General features: G+C 43.6%; 1 protein-coding gene across 7 annotated transcripts in view; it reads right to left on the bottom strand.

Moving 5' to 3' along the window:
- The window catches only part of TANC1 (tetratricopeptide repeat, ankyrin repeat and coiled-coil containing 1), a 307158-nt gene that overhangs the window by 32627 nt on the left and 251715 nt on the right, over positions 1 to 22816 (bottom strand). For all 7 annotated transcript variants that reach the window (XM_049888783.1, XM_049888782.1, XM_049888776.1 and 4 more), the window contains 5 exons: positions 19319 to 19427; positions 17868 to 17990; positions 10696 to 10932; positions 7187 to 7372; positions 4867 to 4945 (listed from right to left, as the gene is read on the bottom strand). In XM_049888783.1, the coding sequence (XP_049744740.1) occupies positions 4867 to 4945; positions 7187 to 7372; positions 10696 to 10932; positions 17868 to 17990; positions 19319 to 19427 (734 nt within the window). The remainder of the gene's footprint in view (positions 1 to 4866; positions 4946 to 7186; positions 7373 to 10695; positions 10933 to 17867; positions 17991 to 19318; positions 19428 to 22816) is intronic.

Here is a 22816-nt window from a genome sequence, read left to right as displayed (position 1 = left end):
AAGAGAGAGTGGAGGGAGAGAGCGGGTTGTCTCATTAGGGGGAGAGTAATTGGGAGTGTGTAGCAAGGTGTATATGGGTTTTTGTGTGAGAGACTAACTTGATTTGTAAACTGTCACTTAAAGCACAATAAAAATAATATAAATAAATAAAACACACACACACACAAGTCTCTGAAAGAACTCTTGTTGTTGTTGTTAGGTGCCGTCGAGTTGGTTCTGACCCTCAGCAACCCTATGCACAATGCAACAAAACACTGCCCAGTCCTGTGCCATCCTCACAATTGTTGCTATGCTTGAGCCTATTGCTGCAGCCACTGTGTCAATCCATCTCCTTGAGGGACTTCCTTTTTTCGCTGACCCTCTACTTTACCAGGAATCCCTGGTAAGTGCTATGGTTGCGAACCAAAAGGTTGGCAGTTCGAATCCACCAGGTGCTCCCTGGAAACTCTATGGGGCTGTTCCACTCTATAGTATCAGTTAGGCTCCTATAGGGTCGCCAAGAGTCAGAATCGACTCAACGGCAACAGGTTTGTTCTTTTTTGGATTTCTACTTTACCAAGCATTATGTCCTCCTCCAGTGACTGATCCCTCCTGATAACATGACCAAAGTATGTGAGAAGTAGTCTCGCCATTCTTGTTTCTAAGGAGCATTCTGGTTGTGCTTCTTCCAAAACAAATGTGCTTGTTCTTTTGGCAGTTCACGGTATATTCAATATTCTTTGTCAACACCACAATTCAAAGGCGTCAATTCTTCTTCAGTCTTCCTTATTCATTGTCCAGCTTTTGCATGCAGATAAGGCGATTGAAAACACCATGGTTTGGGTCAGGTGCACCTTAGCCCTCAAGGTGACATCTTTGCTTTTCAACACTTTAGAGGTCTTTTGCAGCCAATTTGCCCAATGCAATGCATCTTTTGATTTCTTGATTGCTGCTTCCATGGGTGCTGGTTGAGGATTCCGGAAGATGAAATCCTTGACAACCTCAATCTTGTGTGTTGCTGTGATGCTGGAAGCTATGCCACTGGTATTCAAATACCAGCAGGGTCACCCATGGCAGAGAGGTTTCAGCTGAGCTTCCAGACTAAGACAGATTAGGCAGAAGGACCCGGTGGTCTACTTCTGACAAAAGCTAGCCAGAGAAAACCTTATGAATAGCAGCAGAATGTTGTCTGATATAGTGCCAGAAGAAGAGCCCCTCAGGTTGGAAGACACTCAAAACATAACTAGGGAAGAGCTGCCTTCTCAAAGTAGAGTCGACTTTAATGACGTGGTTGGAGTCAAGCTTTCAAAGATCTTCATTTGCTGATATGACACAACTCAAAATGAGAAGAAACAACTTCAAACACCCATTAATAATCAGAACCTGGAATGTACAAAGTATGAATCTTGGAAAATTGGAAATCTTCAAAAATGAAATGGAATGCATAAAGATCATATCCTAGGCATTAGTGAGCTGAAATGGACTGGTATTGGTCATTTTGAATCAGACAATCATATGGTCTACCATGCCAGGAATGACAACTTGAAGAAGAATGGCATTGCATTCATCATCAAAAAGAATATTTCAGGGTCTTAAATGCTAACAGGCGTCCACTTAAGATGCATCAATTGGTCTCAACCCACCTGGATCAAAGGAGAATGAAGAACACCAAGGTCACACGATAACTATGAGCCCAAGAGACAGAAAGGGCCACATGGACTAGAGACTTACATCATCCTGAGACCAGAAGAACCAGATGGTGCCCGGCCACAACCAATGACTGCCCTGACAGGGAGCACAACAGAGAACCCCTGAGGGAGCAGTAGAACAGTGGGATGCAGACCCCAAATTCTCAGAAAAAGACCAGACTTAATGGTCCGACTGAGACTAGAAGAATCCCGGCAGTCATGGTCCCCAAACCTTCTGTTGGCCCAGGGCAGGAACCATTCCCAAAGACAACTCATCAGACATGGAAGGGACTGGACAATGGGTTGGAGAGAGATGTTGATGAAGAGTGAGCTACTTGTATCAGGTGGACACTTGAGACTGTGTTGGCATCTCCTGTCTGGAGGGGAGATAAGAGGGTAGAGAGGGTTAGAAACTGGCAAAATCCTCACAAAAGGAGAGACTGGAAGGAGGGAGCGGGCTGACTCGTTAGGGGAAGAGTAAGTGGGAGTATGGAGTAAGGTATATATAAGCTTATATGTGACAGACTGACTTGATTTGTAAACTTTCACTTAAAGCACAATAAAAATTATTAAAAAAAAAATTTTTTTTTTCAGTATTTATCCTGAAGTACAATGCTGTCAGTGATAGGATAATATCCATACACCTTCAAGAAAGACCTGTTAATACGACTATTATTCAAATTTATGCACCAACCGCTAAAGCCAAAGATGGAGAAATTGAAGACTTTTACCAACTTCTGCAGCCTGAAATTGATCAAACATGCAATCAGGATACACTGATAATTACTGGTGACTGGAATGCGAAAGTTGGAAACAAAGAAGGATCAGTAGTTGGAAAATATGGTCTTGGTAACAGAAATGATGCCAGGGATGGCATGACTCAATTTTGCAAGATCAATGACTTCTTCACTGCAAATACAAAGAACACTTGGCTGACTAAATTCACCAGAATGCCTGCTGAGAAGGGAGTGAACAGCTTCTCAGGCTAAGAAAGTGGTCTGAAGGTTAAGCATGAGGCTTTGGAAGGGACAGGCTGAAACACTACTTATTTTTTAATTAAGACTAATGGAAAGTCGGAGGAGCTTTGGTAGTGCAGTGGTTAAAGCGCTCAGCTGCTAACCGAAATGTCAGCAGTTTGATCCCATCAGCTGCTCCATGGGAGAAAGACGTGGCAGTCTGTTTCCATAAAGATTACAGCCTTGGAAACCCTATGCGGCAGTTCTACTCTGTCCTATAGGGTCACTGTGAGTCAGAATCAACTCCATGGCAATAGGCGGTGGTGGTGAATGGGGAGTCTGTCGTTTATCTCACATGTTCGCTTTGCAGATGCTCAAGGAAGGAATTCCAAGTGCAGGACTAGTTATCGTGACACGAAAGAGAGCTCACACTGAGTCCTCAAATGCAGCCCTTCCCTGAATTTTTCTCTTCCAGAAAACAAAATTACCTTGAAAATTAAAGGTTAACTCAGTTGCCAGCCAGTTGACCCAACTCATGGTGGCCCCATGTGTGTCAGGGTGAAACAGTCCTTGCTCCATAGGGTTTTCAATGGCTGATTTTTTGGAAGTAGATCTCCAGGCCTTTCTTCCAACATGCCTCTCAATGGACTCAAACTTCTAACCTCTCAGTTAACAGCCAAGTGAGTTAAACATCTGCACTATCCAGGGTCTCTTAAAGGCTAAGGATTCACACTGTGTGAAGTTCCCACTCCTAGCACGAACGGTCAGCAGCAGCATCATGTGTTCATTACGGGTCGGGCACTGTAGACTTTTCTCTGCAGAGGTTCTCTATTTCACTTTCAGCCAGGAATCACCTGAAATGACTTGGGATGCTCGATAGAAAAATAAGAGTCCCAAGCTCATCTCGGACCTCGTAAATGCCCCAGGGGATTCTCATTGGTGGGTATATTCGAGCAGATTGCTTTATCTCATTTAACCTTCATGGCAACCCTAGCAAGCAGGTACTATTTAACTCATTTCACAGAGATGGCAAACAGGATTTGTATAACTCATCCAAGACCCCTAAACTAGGCAATGAGAGAGGAGAGAGTGGAACTGTCTTGCTGTCATCAAAGCCATGCTCTTATGCAAGACTGGACACAGCACAATGTGGAATTTGGTGGAAACTTTTCTTCACCAAATTACAGAGCAGCCTGTACTACTTAATATGGTGGGGGGAGATTCCATGAAGAATTAATGGGAATATTTAAATCAATACACTTTCACTCCAAGCATAATCCAACTCCACTTGGAATCTTGCACTTTCTCTGAATGGGGTCCCTCAGGCAACATCACAATGAACAATGGAGAGCCACAGAAATGGCTGGGGCCTCACCAGGAAAACCTCTGATGCTTCTTCTAATTAAGCTGAATTAGCTAAGAAACTCAACACACCACCATTTGGCTTGATAGGAAATAAAATCTGTCCAAGAGAAATGGAAATCATATACACCACATACACACACAGAATATAGCCTGGAAAAGCATATTAAAAGCTCTTGGGTATATCTACTTAAAAACAATAGTTTAACAAGTCATAATTTGAATCCTTGTATTTTAATATCAATTTAATCAAAAGGAAATTTTCAAAGCAGCATTATCCATGTTAACCTGACAAGTAACCAACTCAAATCTTCATTAAATGAAGCTCTCTCCCCACACTTTAAGCATGACCCTCCCCCCCATATCAATGGAAATGGAATTTGAATCTTAAATCTTTGTATCTTGTCTTTGCTATTTTAAGGAGGCCTGAGTTCTAGTCAGGCTCCAAGTAACAATTCTACAAGGCAGTGTAGACCACAGCCTTCCTAACTGAGCCATCTTTTATTCATCTGAAAACAGGGCAGACGTTCCTGCCCTGCTCCCTATGCAGGGCTCATAGGAAGATCTGGTTGGTTAGAAACTGTGAAGACTTGCCACACCACAAAGTGCCACCTTATTTAGGTATTTCCATCTGACATTCATCAAATGCACAGTGACTCCTAGTCTAATTCGAAAGTGATTCAAATTTTAAAAATGCTGCTAGCAAAGTTTTACTACTCATTTGCAAAGTTTAAAAAACTCTAAACTTCAAATGCCTTGCAATAAAATAAAAATAGGACAACACATATCACAAGTCATTCTTAAGACAATTAGGCCAAAATGCGGGTTAAAACATCAAGAAAGCTGACCCAGATTACAAGCAGTGGAGCCGCCATAATTACCTGTTTCTCCCCACAATGTGTCAGTGTCATTGACTTCTACTTCATGTTCCTTTTCCATTCCCAGCAAGCACTGGACCACCTGTCAGAAGTGGCAAGGTAATTTAATGAGTTCTTACAGCAATATGTGCTTATTAGATCCCATGTATCAAAGGAGAAAGTGTTTTTTTAACCATTATTATCTAATGCTACACAAGGAGAGAAAATACAATGAAAACCATTTTCAAGTATAATTCATATGCTATTCACACGTTCACTTTGAGAAGAATTTTTTATAAAATCATAATCTGAGTGAATTTTAGTAGCACTGCACAGGACTACTAGGTACTCAGAATTCTAATGAATTCCAACATGACCCAAATATGCCAGCCTAATCAACAAAGGACATGGTGGATCATGCAAAGTGTAGTTTCTGCATAAATCTCCAGAAGATGGTGCATCCATTTTTCACAAGGGAGAAAAACAAGGCAAAGTTTACCTTTCCAACAAGATAAAATGTCAAAATGATTTTTAATTTTTTTTCAGAGAACACTACTCTTCTTTTCCCTATGGGAGTCTTCCTTATCAAAGAGCAGGCTGGATCACAGGTGTGTAGGCATGAACAATGCCTCTTAGGGAATTGGAAGCATCTGAGTCCTGAACCACAGCCTAACATTCACCTTGACTGATGGCAGCGACAGGAGAGCAAGACGAAGCCATCTTTGGCTCATTCTGGAGTCTCAGATCCATACCGTTTGTGGTAGTCTGAATGATGGCCCCCAGATATTCCAAGTCCTAATCCCCAGGACCCGTGAACATTCCCTTATATGGCATAAAAGAATTTGCAGATACGATTAAGTTAAGGATTTTAAGATAGGGAGATTGTCCTGGACTATCCACGAGAGCCTGATATAATCAAAACAGTCCTTACGAAAAGGACACAGAGGAGTCAAGGTCAGAGGATGAAGGAGATGGGGCAATGGAAACAGACTGAAATGACATGCTCTGAAAATGGAAGAGGACTGTGAACCAAGGTATAGGGGAGGCCTGTAGAAGCTGGACAAAGCAAGGAAAAGGAATCTCCCCTAGAGCCTTCAGAAAGAGCATTGACCTGTTGACACCTTAGTTTTGGCCTTCTAACCTCCAGAATTGTAAGACAATACATTTATGTTATTTTAATCCACTAAGTTTTTTTAAGTTTACAGTAATTTGTTATAGCAGCAACAGGAAACTTATACACCCTTCGAGTCTTTCAGAGAATGAGTCCTACCCTTTTTCAAGAAACAAATAGTGGCTGTGCTGAGGTTGTTTTTGCACAGCATTCCTCCTAGCTACTTTAAGAAACAACGGGTTGACATGAGTGGAGACAAAGGTCACATCTACAAGTGGCATTCACTGTCCTTGCTGATGATTTTCTATGTTCTGGACCCTCTCACATTTATGCAACGGTTCAAAAAGAAACATCTACAATTTTAGGTATGCATATTTAACACACTCTGTGAGCACGTATGCATGTGCATTTTTAATGTTTTAAATGTCAAAAATCAGCCAACAAGCCGTGTGTGTGTGTGTGTGTGTGTGTGTGTGTGAGAGAGAGAGAAAGAGAGAGAGCTGTGAGCTGTGTGTCTGTCTGTACTGTCTTTTAAAGGCCAAAAGTCAGTGAGCCAGCTTTGCAACCAAATTTGTTTCAAGACATCTTGGGGAAGGAATTTTGTCAAATATTGGCACCTCTAATTTCTTGAAGATAACACAGAGTGAAAAATACATGGAAGAGAGCAGGTAAAACGTTATTTACTTCACAGATAAAGCTAAGACACACCAGTCAGGGATGACAATCCAATGTTCAAGCTGAGGCGTACCGCCATCTACCAGAAATAAACGCTCTATTTAAATACTGCATGAAGTCCTCCCTCTGTCTAGGGACTGCAGATGACCAAGCATTCTCACATGCTATCAAAACATATTAAAGGTCTATTTTTAAAAATCCTTCAAATACTCAAAAATGATTTTAGAACTAGGATTCCATGTGAGTATTTTTAAAGAGATCATAAAGGCAAAAGAATGAATCAAAGGGTAAAAAATGTAAAACAGCAGGGTTAGAAGGTAAAAGTAGAATAGGAGAGGGAGAGAGAAAAGTGAGGAAAAGCAGAGAATAAAGAATACATAAAGGCTTCACTTGTCTTCAATAGAAGACCTACACGTGTGATCAAAACAAACTATGTCTTGAAATATGTCTTCAGTGCTACACAGGCTCACAATTCAGGAGGTAATTGGCAAATGCAACTGATCCACCTGGGTCACAGCCTCTGGTTTCCCAAAAAGGACCCTCACCGTACCCACTCACCGAGCTGTGGCCCATGCTGGCGGCTGCCGTCAGTGCCTGCTGCAGGGCTTGGCTCTTCCTCAGTGTGCCTGGCTGCTGCGGACCCTCCGACCATTCGCAGGTCAGCAGGTACCGGAGAATGTCACCGTGGCCCCTCAACGCGCTGTGCACAAGCGCACACTGGCCTTTCTTATCTAAGTGGTCCACCTGGGGACAGGAGCAGAGGGAGGTCACAGTTTAGCATCTTCTTTCCTCTGAGAATCCAAGTGGACCACAAATACTGTGTGCAAACCCCATCCCACTGCAAATGTATGCAGGCTTCATGCTCAAACTCATCACTCTGCAGAGCTCCAAATCTTCTTCTGAATGACTTCACTGTAATACGTACAGTTCCAGGCCTCGGGTTCCCTCTGTAGAACTAGCCATTACACAAAAACCTTCTCACTCCCTACGTCCCTCCAGCAAACCACAGGAGCTCCCAAGTTCTGTGGCAAACACAGATGAGGACACAGACCAAAACCCGAGAAAAAACCCGATGCTTCCCAGCTTGCACTATTTGGGTAGAACATTCTAAATCTGCTGTGACAAGCTACGATTTGGGGGAATAGTGTAGTTCTTCGGTCATAGAGCCAGGGGAGCAAGTGAAAGAGAGGGGCCTGGGACACCCAGCTCTGCATGAGGAAGGGCAGGAAGGGGTCCTAGAGGTATCTGATTGTAGGCCACACACAGACAGGCAAATGGAAGTAAACAGGTAAAGCGGGGCCACAAAACCAGGGAGGGCCAGCTATCAACAAAGAGGAGTGTCTACATATTCTGTACCTCCCACAGCTCCAAACAGCTATCAAACCATTGCTTCCAGTCTGAACCCAGGAATGAATACTGAGGCTGGTAAAGGAAATGAGAGTCCAGTTTCGCCACTCTTAGAAATCCTAGGGGTGCTCTGCACTTCCACCCAGAGGCTTTGCGAAAGCTACATTTGACCCCCGCCCACCTCCTACAGAGCTCTCAACAGCGAAAGGGAGACACCTAGCCACAGAAGGAAGCTAAGGGACCATTTGGGTCTGGAAATGGAGGCATGGCCATGTGAACACTGGGAAGGCTTAAAGGCAAAGTCCCCTTTGCTCCCTGAGCTCAAGTTGTAATTTTGAGAGAAAAAAACAAAAAGACTCACACCCTTGCTATCCGCCTAAAAGCACTTTTGTTCAACTTTAAATATCCTAACAAAAAAGAAAGATAATTACCAGCAATTTATTTCTATTGTTATTCAAAACGCACTCTTCTCCATTTAAAAGCTTATGTTGTTGTTGTGTACCTTGAGTCAGTGCCAACTCATAGTGACCCTATATGACAGGGTAGAATTGCCCCATAGGGTTTCCGAGGCTATAATCTTTATGGTAGCAGATCACCAGGTCTTTTCTCCCACAGAGCAGCTGGTGGGTTTGAACTGCTGGCCTTTTGGTTAGCAGCCAAGTGCTTAACTGTTGCACTAACAGGGCTCCTTTAAAAGCTTATACCCAACAAAACCCAGTGCCATTGAGTCGATTCCGACTCATAGAGACCCTATAGGACAGAGTAGAACTGCCCCACAGAGTTTCCAAGGAGTGCCTGGTGGATTCAAACTGCCGACCCTTTGGTTAGCAGCCATAGCACTTAACCACTACGCCACCAGGGTTTCCTGTTATTACTTAAAAGCTTATAGTAAACCTAAAAAAAAAAAATACAAGGACACAATTTTCACTTGATACGCTGTTATTTTTTAAGGATCGTATTAGATAGGGTCTCTAAAAACACAGAGCTTACTGTGAACTTCATACTGTTCTCAATTAGTCTATGAAGACTGAGAGTTACAGAGTAACTTGTTTAATAATATATAAAAAAAGTTACTTAATATTAATATGTTAATATATTGATTTTTTTTAATGCTCACCAACAGCCCTGAGGTAGATACTATTGTTATGCCCATTTAACAGATGAGAAGCCTGAGGCACACAGGCTCAACAACTCACCAACCTCCTAGTTGTAGAATAAGTGGAGAAACAAGGATTCCAATCCAGGCAGTCTAGCTCCTATGTCCTTATGCTCAAGTACAGGGCTTCAAAGACTTTCTGGAGCCAAGAAGAGCATATGAACCCCTGAAACTATTGCCCTAAAATAATCTTTAAACCTTAAACCAAAAATATTCTCCTGAAGGCTTCTTAAAACCAAACAACAGTTTAGGTTAACTGGTGGAGAATGTCTGCCTTGAGCATTATGCTCTTTTAAGAAATATCTATAGGAGATTAAAGTGACAACAGCAACTTCAAATATTAGATAGGAACCTTATAGGGCAGTGAGTGTATGCTAACAGGGGAGGAATAACTCAGAAAAAGGTGAGAATGGTTGCACAATTTGAAGAATGTAATCAATGTCACTAAAACGTACATGTAGAACTTGAATTGGTGTATGCTTTTGCTGTATATATTTTCAACAACAAAAAAATTAATTATTTTAAAAAGAAGGACACAAACTAGAAGAAAGGAAAATCGAGTTATCCCTTAACGGGTACGGAGTTTCGGCTTGGGGTGATCAGAAAGTTTTGGAAATGGATGGCGGTAATGTTGCGCAACGTTGTGAAAGTCCTTAATGCCACTCAACTATACATTCAAAAAATGGTTAAAATAGCAAATTTTACGTTATATATATTTTACCACAATAAAAAAAACATTTTCAAGAAGTTAAAAAAAAGGACATAAACTGAAACGGGATAAAAAAGGACCAAAAACCAAAACCAAGCCTGTTGCTGTTGAGTAGCTTCTGACTCACAGTGACCCTACAGAACACAGAAGAACTGTCCCATAGGGTTTCCAAGAAGTGGCTGGTGGATTTGAACTGCCGACCTTTTGCTTAGCAGCTGAGCTCTTAACCACTGTCCCACCAGGGCTCCAAGAAAAGGACAGGGGGCAAAAAATCAAATATTTAAAACCTTTGCAACCAACTAGGGTGCTAACTTCAGTTCTATAGTAAGTTCTAGGTCATCGCTTGGAGGCTTTTCAAAGAAAGGCCCTCCTCACACAGCTGGTGGCCAGGAGACTCCCTGATATTCTGCCCCCACTGTACCACGGTGCAATATTAGTAAAAGCACATGGCCAACTTCTCCCCTAAGGCTGCCCACTTCGTGCAACATTACAAACCTACTGGCACCTATAGCTCCATCCTTTTTGTTTATGCTGCAGTTTCTGCTCACTGCAATTAGACAAAGTAGAGGCAAAAGGACAACTGGCCCAGATGATATCAATTCTAGCAATGAGCATACAGGACCCTGAGCTTCTGTTAAGAGTGATGGAAAAATCTGGAAGCCGATAATGGTTATACAAAATGATGGTTAAACAATGTCACTGAACTGTACATGTGAACAATGTTAAGACGGCACATATTATGTTACATATATATTTACCACAATTTAAAACAACAAAAATTCTAGCAACGATATGAAAATATTCCTCCCACCCTATTCCCCGCCCTGCTCCCCAGCGGGGTAGACTGCTGCTTACCCTTGCACCCTTCTTGGTCAGCAGACACACCAGCTTCATGTGGCCAGCAGCTGCCGCATAGCAGAGGGCGGTCATGCCATTCTCTGACATTCCATCCAGGCAGGCGCCAAATTCCAGGAGCAGAGTGACGACTTCCTCATGACCGAGGTGAGACTGGACACACAGGATGGGGGCGTTGTTTAACACTTCCGTCCTGTAGTTCACATTGGCTCCTCCCAAGATCAGGAGACGGCTCACCTAGGGGATAATATCCCCCAGGGAGATTATTTTAATTTCTCAGGTAAGTCAGTTTCCACCACATTTCTGGGAGTATGGCAGTATTCTCAGTTGCCCATATAGCCATTTTAATCCAGTGGTTCTCAAATTTGGGAGAATATGGCAAAACACCTGGAGGGTTTGTTAAGACCTAAGATTGCTAGGCCCCGCCCCCCTGAGTTTCTGGTTCACTAGGTCTGCGGTGGCACCAGAGAAAGGACATTTTTAACCTCCCAGGAGATGCTAACGCTGCTTTGAAAACCACTGCTTAATCTAACAGAGGTGAATGGTGTTTCAGTGGTAGAATTTTTGCCTTCCATGTAAATACACACAATACTTTCTGTACAAAGAAGTCTTCCTAACATAAAAAGGAGAGCATGAAAATGTCCACATGCCCCTTTGACTGTCAACAGCACAATCCTCCCAGAAAATAATCTGCTTTTCTACTAGTTACTATGTCCATCACCCACTAAACTCCTTGGCCCCAGGTATCAAGGAAAGTTGTTTTTCATCTACAAATTTTAAAATAAAGGTACTGAATACCTTATACGAAATTTAGCTGTACTAATAATATCTTCAAATCTCTGGATTGTAAAAAAAAAAAAAAACCCAGCACCCCTCTGACACCTATAAAGGTGTCCACCGCATTTCTTTCAACTGTTTTCTTAAATGGTCCCAAACAGCCATCAATCACCCTCAAGGCACAATCCTGGCAGGTCCTTCGAGCTGCTCACTGGGTGTGAAAACCACAAGACACACTGTGTCATTTATGTGACTAGAACCACACGGGGATAATTAAAAGATACAGAAGGCAGGAAACATAAAATGCAGGGTATTTCAACGACATGCGTTTATAAGAGAAGCTGACAGAATATTTCTAAACTGATACTGCTCCCGTTTCGGTCAAGTCGATTCCAACTCATAATGGCCCTATAGGACAGGGCAGGACTGCCCCATAGGGTTTCCAAGGCTGTAATTTTTAGGGAAGCAGACTGCCACATCTTTCTCCCATGAAGCAGCTGGTAGGTTTGAACTACTGACTTTTCGGCTAGCAGCCGCTTAGCCTCTGCGCCACCAGGGGCTCCTTACAAGCTGATAAATGTGGAACATTTATACGATCAGGAAACAGAAGATAGCACAAGGACGGATCAGAACCAACAGCGTGAAATCTGACGCCGCCACAGCTGCCAAAGAAGCTCAGACCCCACGTAATCCAGCTCTCCAGCTTCCCATCAGATGGTCTCTCCCAGCAGCCCTCCCCCAGGGCTCCCCTGCTGCCGCCTGTGCTGCACCATGCCAAGCAGATCCCGGCTTCGAGGCCTTTACCCTTACAGCTCCTTCTGCCTGGAATGCTCTCTCCAAAGACACAGTTCCCAAAGCATAGCTCCCGATTGGCTCCCAGACCACATCACAGAGAGGAGCACCTCCCCCCATAAGAAATGTCCTCCACTCTCCCTGCAGAAGCATTTGCACACACAAAGCCCAGTAACTCTCCATCCCCTCCTGCACCTTTTCTCTTCCTTCTCAGCCCACAGCACCAGGCACAGGTTCTAAGAAACAGATATTTACAGAGAAGAAGAGCCTCTCCAGGGACAGGGATGCCCCAAGTGCCAAAACCTGTGCACAGTCAGGATGACTGTCACTGATACTTCAGAACAGGCAGATCACCCAAGTGCTGAGGAGGCCCTGACAACATGAGCCCACCTGCTGACAAAACCACCCAGTCATCTGTGCCCATCAGAGGGGTCTTCACATAGCCCGACCCAGGCCAGCACCAGCCCAGCCTCCTGCTGTCAGCCAGCAGGTGTGGATGCAAAGGTAGAAAACACCCAGAGGAGAAGAGAGATCAGAACATGTGTTCCTGTCCCAGCACTGATGTTTAACAGGCGACCTCAGGCCAAGGGCCTAATCTTCCCCAGCCTGCTCCATAGATTTACATGGGTTCGCTCTGAAACATTCCAGAATTTAATATGATTCAAAAGTATTTTAAAATTATAAGTGCTAAATAAAAGCTGTTTTTCCCCCCTCCTGAGTAACTACTATCAACATACAAAGAATAGGATTACGCTGATAAAATACTTGGATACTTCATCAAGGCCTAGGAAACTGGTTCTAAGGCAGGGGAGTGTGTAAGAACCCTGACGAGTTTTCCCAAAATACACAGACTACCACTAAGGGGCACATCAGACTCTGGCATAGGGAGACAGGCAGGATGAGCTTGCCAGTTCCCTGGATGGCTTTGATAGCCATTCAGCCTCTCCTCTCCCCACATTGATCCATTTTTGAGACCCATGAGTTTAAGAGAGAGAGAAGGAAAAAAGAGATTAAATACTCTGTGTTTTCAATTAATCTCTTAACTAATGTGCTGTGTGACTTTCAGAAAATTACTCAACCTTTCTATGCTTCAGGTGCTTCCCAAGAAAATAGCAATACCCTCGCCCATTCTGCCCAATGCAGGGACAGATTCCTGAAATAAGCAAGGTACGAACAGGCTTACTTACTAATCTGTTTTTCACATCCTTGAAATGTGGAGCTGTGCACTACAGACTAGTAAGTAAACACAATTACGCCCGTGGGTACCTTGCTTACTGGTTAATTCACCCTGCCAATAGGTGTTCTTTGGTAATGGTGTTGGAAGGTGTACTTTTAATATTGTCTTGCTTAATACCTTACAAGTCTTTAACCGGAAGGAATGTGCTTAGCTGCAGGACTTTTCCTAAAAATGTCTGTCATCAATTCACACTTCGTCTGCTCCTTGGGGGAAAACGTTTCCTTTGCTGGTGCAATGCGGCAGGTATTTTTACTATTTAATGCCTCACCAGTTTGTGAATCTTCCTGTAACCCTTAGTTCTTACCCCTGCTGCAACTGAAGTCACCTGGGGAGTTTGAAAAGTTTCCAATGCCCCACCCTTAGAGACTCTGATTTAACTGGGGCTGCAGCTCGGCTCCCAGGGTGACTCCACTTGGCAGCCAAGGCTGTAAACACATCAGGTGATAACTGCAGCTGAGGAGCATGGGCTTGCTTAGGGCTGTGTGATTCAGGGTAAGCTATGTAACTGCCCTAAGCCTCAGCTTCCTCATCTGGAAAATGTGGATAAGACAATTCCAATTCATTGGGTTGCTGTGAAGATTAAAAATCAAAGTACATATAGATAAAGCACTTAGCACAGTGCCCAGAATCCAGTAAGTGCTAAATAAATATTAACTATTATTGCTATATCCTTTTAAAGTCTTCAGAAGGGACAAGAGGCTAGGACCCAGAGCCCTGAAGACCCTGAGGTCTGGACTCCCCCCCTACATCGCCAAGTGTGCCTGCCTGGTGAGGGTCACCAGCACAGAGCAGCTCGGAAATCTCAGGCTTATGTGTGGGGCAGACGTAAGTCACCTGGAACCCTCATGGCAGGTAGCCACTCTCCACAGCCACCAGCAGGGACATCTGGGAATTCTCAGGTGCTTACAGCAGAGTCACAGTTTCCATAGATGAGGCAAAGCACCGGTAAAAGTAACTCGACTTAAGCATGTAATAAATGCCCAGTATTTTTCCAACAACTTTAACATACACCATCTCACTGGGTTTCCAATGACTCTAGGAGACGGGCTCTTCTCTTATCTCCATTTTACAGATAAGAAAATCGAGGCTCAGAGGAATTAAGGAAAAGATGAGCTCTGGGCACAAAGCTAGTTACTACCACAACAGCAGCCCTGGTTAAGGCTGCACTATGTTAAAGGAAGGGGTTTTGCATGGTTCATCCTGAAAATTTTTTTCCTACTACATGGAAATTTTCTGGTCATGACCACAGAAGCCTTCCTTTGATAACACCTGAAAATGGCAATAATGTCTACTAACTGCTGGATTTTATGAATGCAAGGGAACAGAGAGGGAGAGGTAATGGGAATACACGGGTTGGGGACAGAGGAGGCAGAGCAATGCCACAGAAGAGGTGCCAGCTGGCACAGGCACAAAGAGGACACTCAGTTTTGTCAGTAGCGATCTGAGGTTCACTTAAGCACATCCACTATAAAGTGCGAATTATCTAATTGTGATTCAGGATATGACTGGATTCCCCCAGCCAAGAGAAGTTAGGCCAAAGTCTAGTCCTAACTTTGTTCTTCTCCCTCCCTCCCTTCAGCCTGAGAGATGCATCACACGAGCTGAAATCTTCTCTTGTCCAGAGCCTTGGGGAGCCCTGGGCTGGTAGCTGGTCCTATGAAACAGTATGAACAAAACAACTAGCTGGATGGATGCCTAGGTGTCCTGGTGGCAGAGACCCCAGCAAGTCAGCCAGGTCCTGTTAAAGGGAGGCTAAATTGTTAGAAATTACTAGCTTGCCACTAAAATTAAAAGCCATCTACCAAGCAAGTTAAGTCACTTTAATTTACCAAAGTGGCAAACTGCAATTATTGCTTAAAATGACACTCATTCCTGTATGACAACATTTAATATGCTCTAAAAAAAGTTCCTTAATTGCCTGCATAATTTTAAATTACTGTAATTTGTTCAAGGTTCTGTGAAAACCTTTTTTTTCTTGAATGATAAAAGAAATAAAACGATAATGGAAAGGCTTAAAATTCTATAGCCAAGTGATATAATTTTGGGGGATGGCAGAGATATAGGTGACACTGGAGCTCTACAAAACAACGTAAAGATGAATAACCCTTAAAAGATTTCAAGTATGTTACAGAGGAAAATTTATAATCCCGAGAGGGTCAAACTCATTACGTTATTACGCACTACCTTTTAATTTATTGTCTTAAAAACTCTTATTCAATAGAGGATGACGTTTTCCATTTACTTTTTTCCACATTAAGAGAAAAGAATAACTTCTGTGCCCATAATTCATTCAAGTCCTAAAAACAGATATTGCCACTTTTATTCTGATTTCTTTCTCCCTTGTCACCATTACAGAGTTTTATTAAGTATGAAGAAGCCAAAAGAGAAACTTTTTGGCCGAAATGAAAGATGAAACGATTTCAGTAACCTTAGCTCTAATTTCTATAACATCTAAGTGAAACAAAACTCTTAACTTCTTCATTAACTGAAATCTAAACTTAAGGAACGGTTTTTTCTACTTTTCTATTAAAAAAAACACTTCATCTAGAAAGTAGAGTTCCCTTTATCAAGAGCAGAACTTTGGAGCTAAGTTCTCCTTAACTACAAAAAATGGTTTTGCATTTCCCTATCCATAAAAAATTTACAAATTAAATATAAAATTTTAAAAATCAAAGAGAAGCTATGTACTTATAATTTAAATATAAACAAAAACATATTTATAAAACCGAAACCAAACCCATTGACATCGAGTTGGTTCTGACTCATAGCGACCGTACGGCACAGAGTAGAACTGCCCCATAGGGTTTCCAAGGCTGTAATCTTTACGGAAGCAGACTGCCACATCTTTCTCCTATGGAGCAGCTGGCGGGTTCGAACCACAGACCTTTTGGTTAGCAGCCAAGCACTTAACCACTGCGCCACCAGGGCTCCTAATGTATTTATAGTTCAAATATAAATCAAACATATATATAAAATACAAAAAACCACACAGGGTTCAGTCGAGATACAAGCACTCAAACCCATCAGCCTGGAGACTGAGTAATTTAGTAGGGAGGGCAGAGGTTCACAGGTATAGTTACACGGTTTGTGCCCTGTACAGAGATGCCAGCTCAGAGGGCCCTCTGTTCATCGAGCTTTGAATCCTGATGGGCTGAGTCCACCTGGAGAAGTAGGCACCATTATCTTTGCAAAGACACCATGTGCATCCACCTGGACCACAGTCTTTTTCTAACTCTCACAAAGGCCCTGCTCTGGCAGCAGTGACTCAGTTCCGGACTTGGCACTTTGCTAGGTCCTTTCTGAGGCCCAGTCTCTCAGTCAGCTTTATACCCTTGCACCTCTAAACACACCAGGTGGCCGGAGGCTGCAGAGAAGTGGCAGGGCACACATCAAACCAGAGACAGCAAGTGCTCTGCAAGATCCAGATACCCAGACGGATGCCCTCTGTGTGGGGGTGAGGGTGAGACATATGGACAGCAGCAGGGAGAGGCACAGAAGGTCCTCAGGAAGTGCCTCTCACAGTTACATCTCTGCGTACGTGGCCCCTGACAAAAGTAAGAAAAAGTGGAAGACAGGTGCCCAAAACGCTAGGCCAGGCTTCCCCTTGTCCTTCACTGGATGGCCCTCTTGGGCTCATCATTTTTGTAGAAATGATTTAAGGGAACAATGTGGCATATTGAAAACTGCTCCAGAGCTTCCACAGGCAAGCCTGGGGCTGAAAAGGCCTGGACTTAAGCAGACGCAGGCACTAACCTTTGCAGGCCTTACCTGGAAACTTGGCCTCTCTAGGCTTCAGATACTTAAAAAATACTTAGACTGCATTAAATGGGAAGGACAACCTGCCCTAAAAAGCTCAGCAGAATACTGTGACATGACAGTCACTGACAAATGCCGAGGAGTTAAGAAGGTCTCAGCTTGCAGTGGGCAGATCCTGATGCTCTTTCCATCATCACATGTGTGCATGAAAGCCTTTCACAGTATTCCCCTCTGTGCACTCAGCTCTTTATGTTACTCATCAATATTTTGTTTTCTGTGAGCCATAAAGACAGAGTCAGATCGGTGACCCAGGACACTTTGAAAATCAATTCTCCCTTGGAATCGCTCTCTGACCTTTGTTTTCCTTTGTTAATGCTTCCTTATCACATCCTCTCTGGAAGAGTAGCCATGTGCTCACAAAGCAGCCCTCAACTACTCACATCTTCCTGCCTGAGGAAAAGCTATACTTGTAGAAGAGAACTAGTAATAATCAGAGCATTCAAGGCTGGGTGATCGCATCATTAAGATGCTCCTCAACATCCTCTCCCACTACCAGTGCAGAAAACAAGAAGAGGGGAGGGGGCTGTATCTCTCTCAGAGAGCAGCTCACCTTCACGTTGGGAGTGTAGAGGTTCCTGAGAGAGGCGAGGGCGGCAGACAGCCCCTCAGTGCTGTACCCGATCCACAGGGCTTGGAGATGGCTTGAAGAGATTCCTGTCTTCTTACTGAGGCCCTGGAAACAACCAGACAAATGTGCCTCAGTGTCTCCTTTCCCAGTGACAGCATCAGTCTGAAGGGGGTATGCTCCAGAGTATTCAGGTACATGGTGAAAGCTGTGACTCACACAAAGAACCCCTGGAGCCAGAAGCCTTGAAACACCCTGCCTAAAGAGACAACCTACAGAAAGGGAGGAAATACTTGGGAACTACATATCTGATAAGGGTTTAATATCCAGAACATATAAAGTACTCCTACAACTCAACAAATAAACCATCCAAATTAAAAACCGGGCAACAGACCTGAATGAACGTTTCTCCAAAGAAGAAATACAAATGGCCAATAAGCACGTGAAATGATTTCCAATGGCATTACTTCGTTAAGAAAATGCAAATCAAAACCACAATGAGATATCATGTCACACCCACTAGGATGGCTAGTATCAAAAAATCAGAAACGAACAAGGGTTGGCAAGGATGTGGAGAAACCGGAACCCTTATTCATTGCTGGTAGGAATGTAAAATGGCGCACCGCTATGGAAAAGAGTCTGGTGATTCCTCAAAAAGTTAAACAGAGTATCACATGACTCAGCAGTCCCACTCCTAAGTATATACCCAAGAGACTTGAAGGCAGGGTCTTGAACAGATATAATACACCAGTGTTTACTGCAACATTAATCACCATAGCCAAAAGGTAGAAACAACCTAAGTGCCCGTCAACAGATAAATGGATAAACAAAATATGGTATGTATGTACGATGAATATTACTCAGCCATAAAGAGAAATGAAGTCTTGATACCTGCTACAATATGAATGAACCTTGAAAAATTCTGAGTGAAAAAAGTCAGACACAAAAGGACAAATATTATATGATCCCACTTATATGAAATTATCTAGAATAAATGAATGCATGCAGACAAAAGGGGGACATATAAGGATAAGGGTGATGGCTGAACAACATGATAAACACAGTTACTGTCACTGAACTTTACATGTGAAGATTGCTGAACCGTCAAATGTGTTACACATATATTTACCACTAAAAAGAAAAATCAAGTGTAACCTTTAGATTAAAAGAAACTTAAAGAAGATTTGGGCAGGCGGGGTGGGGGGGTAATACTTAACCATAGCATTCAGATGCACATTTAAGTAATATAAACTATAAAGAAATGCAAGGAAGTGATTATGATAGATGTTAGAATAGTAGTTTCTTCCAGGGAGGGGGGTGGGGTCATGGGGGGCTTCTGGAATAATGGCTGATGAAGTTTTCAAAAACTTTCAAAACCAAAAAAATCCAACTGACAATAACAAAGAAACCCTTCTGATTACTGGTGTGCGTCTCACCTTGAAAATGTGTGCCTTGAGGATGTGGTGGCCGAGCTCCATGGTCTGCTGGCGGTTCAGCTTGCCCTCCTGTCGAGAGAACATGAATGCCAGCAGAGCATGCCCACTCCTAAGACAAGAAACACAAGGGCTCTGAGCACAAGTTCCTGTCCCACCTTGCACAGGCTCAGGATTTCCACTCTCAGACTCCTCCACTCTCAGCCTCCCCCACTCCCACTTTTCTTGCTCCCTTGTTCCCATGGAAAACGCTCTCTGTCACCTTCCAGTGCTGCCGGACCAGTTCTTCCTGGTCACCTGTATAGAGGCTGATCCCAACCCGACCTGGACCAGCCCTACAGCTAAGAAGGGCTGCCCTCCCAACCTCAGGGTTAAGGCAGGGCTGCCCTCCCAACCAAGGGCTAAGGCAGGGCTGCCCTCCCAACCAAGGGCTAAGGCAGGGCTGCCCTCCCAACCACTGCCCTCCCAACCAAGGGCTAAGGCAGGGCTGCCCTCCCAACCACGGGGTAAGGCAGGGCTGCCCTCTCAACCAAGGGCTAAGGCAGGACTGCTCTCCCAACCAAGGGCTAAGGCAGGGCTGCCCTCCCAACCATGGGCTAAGGCAGGGCTGCCCTCCCAACCATGGGCTAAGGCAGGGCTGCCCTCCTACCCACGGACTAAGGCATTCTTAGTCTTCCAAGCTTTGTGGCCACAGAGACGGTATCCATGACAGTTACCCAAAAACCACCACCGTTGAGTCAATTCCTACTCAAAGTGACCCTATAGGACAGAATAGAACTGCTCCATAGAGTTTCTAAGGAGCGCCTGGTGGATCTGAACTGCTGACCTTTTGGTTCGTGACGGTAGCACTTAACCACTACGCCACCAGAGTTTTCCCACCATAGTTATGCCATGCTAAATACTTTGGCTGACCCTTACAGGGTAATGACCACACCTCCCTTGGTGGCAGGCCAGAGGTTTTCCAGTGCTCTCAGCGAAGCACACAGTTTCCCACCTCTCTGAGGATAAAATTCACCATGTAATCCCCCATGTCCACACTCCTCAACATCCCACCCACTCTCTCTTCCTTCCCTCCTGGTCTCAGGGGACCAAGTACCTCCTTCTAAGTGTACCTGTATTCATCAGCCTGTTCATTTTCTAAAGCTTACGTGTAGTAAACATTTATTTGCCAGATCCAAGACCTAACTGAATCACTAAGAATCACATCCTATTTGATGTGAGAAAACAGAGGCCTGAACAGGTTAAGTAATTTGCTCAAGATCAAATGGCTGATAGAAGATGGAGCAGAAATTTGAACTGCATTCCGCCTGATGTGAGAGCCTGTGCTTTTAACCAGTTTAACAGGATTCCTTGTTCATTTATTCATTCACTCATTCAACATCTACCTTGTAACTATGCCCATGCTTGACACTGGGGCTTCTGTTGGGAATAATCCCAGCTGCTTCCTTTGAGGAGCTCTCAGGGACTAGAGGAGGCACCAGGCAACAAAACAAAACACAGCTAAAACAATGCTACGAACAGAGACAACGAGAACAGGGAAGCGGCAAGTTGCCCATTCCTTCACATTTCCAGTTTCTCCTTTCTTATGGATTAGGTGTTTATCTATACTGTCTCTATGATGTTTCCAACAATCTCTCAATCTCTTGGGTAATTAAAAACAAAAAGCAGAGGACCTTCCCACACTCAACCCCAAACCTCTTGATCTTTCCACTTCCCACCTCAGAATGCTGGCTCTCTTCTTTCACTTCTCATAACCCAATGGAAGGCATCTCCTAAGAATCTAGAGCCCTCCTCTTACAATGAAGAAACAGTTTTCCTCTTAATCTTCATTTTCCTTCACCTCTCAGTGGCACTTATACCACTAACCTCCTTTCCCAAAATCATCCTCCAAGCCCCCAGAAGTCCGGCTCTCTTCTTTCCTCTAACTACACAAGCTTCCCCACCAGTCCCACCACCACCTCTCCATCAATAATGCCAAATCTTCCTCCAACTGCCAACATCTCTTTCAATCTTTAGACCCACCTGCTACTACCCACCTAGGAGATACTGCTGCCCCTCAAGCTCAAACTGTTGAAAACTGAAGCCAGCTCCCTCCCTACAAAAGCTGCCTCACACTGCCTGCCTTTCTTTTCCCTTCTAAGAGCAATGCCACTCCTCGTTTCTGAGGCCTAACACCTTGAAGTCATCCACGGCTCTCCCTCTTCCCTGACTCTACCCACAAGGTCAAGCCAAACCCAGCAATCTCAGTCAGCAAGGCCTGTCTCACCCATGTCGGCACATCCAAGTCCTCGCTCTTGTCTGTTACAGTGCTCCCCACTCCTTTCCACAGACATATACCTGCTCACTTTCTGACATAGTGCTGTAGACAGCACCTCCTATCTGCAATGGCCATGCTCCACCTATTGAAATCCTGGTCCATTCATGGAAAGGAGGGGAAACAGGAAAGTTCTCTAGATTAAAAGAGTCTACGGTCCCCAGGTGGTACAATGGTGTGCTCAACTACTAACCGATGGGTTAGAGGTTAGAACCCACCAAGCGGTGCCACACAAGAAAGGCCTAGTCATCCGCTTCCATAAGATCATAGCCTAGAAAACCCTATGGAGCAGTTATACTCTGTAATACACAGGGTCACCATGAATCAGAGTCAATTCAACAGCAACACATCTACTCATTTTTTGTGTGTGTGCCACCCTCACAAATAGATGGATCCAGGAAGTGATCATCAATGGTGCCTAGCATAACAAACAACTAAGGCATGTGCCTCATGATGGAACTACTCACCACCACCAATTAAATACTACAATCAATCTCTTAGGGAAATCTGGATCTGATCAAGTCTCTAGATTTCACTACCAATATGGAGGAAACACAGGCGACAGAAAAACACATTAAAAAACACTATGAGGATACAATCAGTAAAATTCGGACTATGGAAAATGATACAGGACAAACCACCCAGATACTTTTTGTAAACAAACAATGGAGGAGGGAACCTATAGATTAAAGACATACAATCGAATGCATTTTATAGTCCTTATTTGGATGTTGATTTGAACATGCTTTAAAAATATGGAAGAACTGAAAAAATTCAATCACAGCTAAATATTTGATGATAATGATAAATTAGTAATATTTTAGGTGTGACAATGGTATTGTGGTTAAGTAAGAAATGTCCCCTTTTTTCAAGATGCAATCAATTATTTAGGGTAAAATTTTAAGATGTTTATAATTTAATATACTTCAGAAAAAATAATGTAGCAAATATTGTAAAATGTGAATAATGGTTAAGTCTAGGTGATCTGAATGAAGACTAGGACAGTTCACTGTTTAAGTTCCTCATTCTACTCCTGGATTTCTAACCTAAGTTATAATCAAAAACAGGGAGTGAGGGAGTGAAGGAGGGAGGCTATTTAACAGGTGCCATCACTCAGTGAGGAGACCCTCTCTTTTACAGATTGGGAACAAAGGCATGGAGAAATTAAAATAATTTGCACGCAGGAG

This window comes from Elephas maximus, chromosome 6, assembly GCF_024166365.1.
Source record: "Elephas maximus indicus isolate mEleMax1 chromosome 6, mEleMax1 primary haplotype, whole genome shotgun sequence".
NCBI lineage: Eukaryota > Metazoa > Chordata > Mammalia > Proboscidea > Elephantidae > Elephas > Elephas maximus.
The sequence above is the reverse complement of the archived record's forward strand: the minus strand, read 5'-3'. Positions and strand labels throughout refer to the sequence as shown.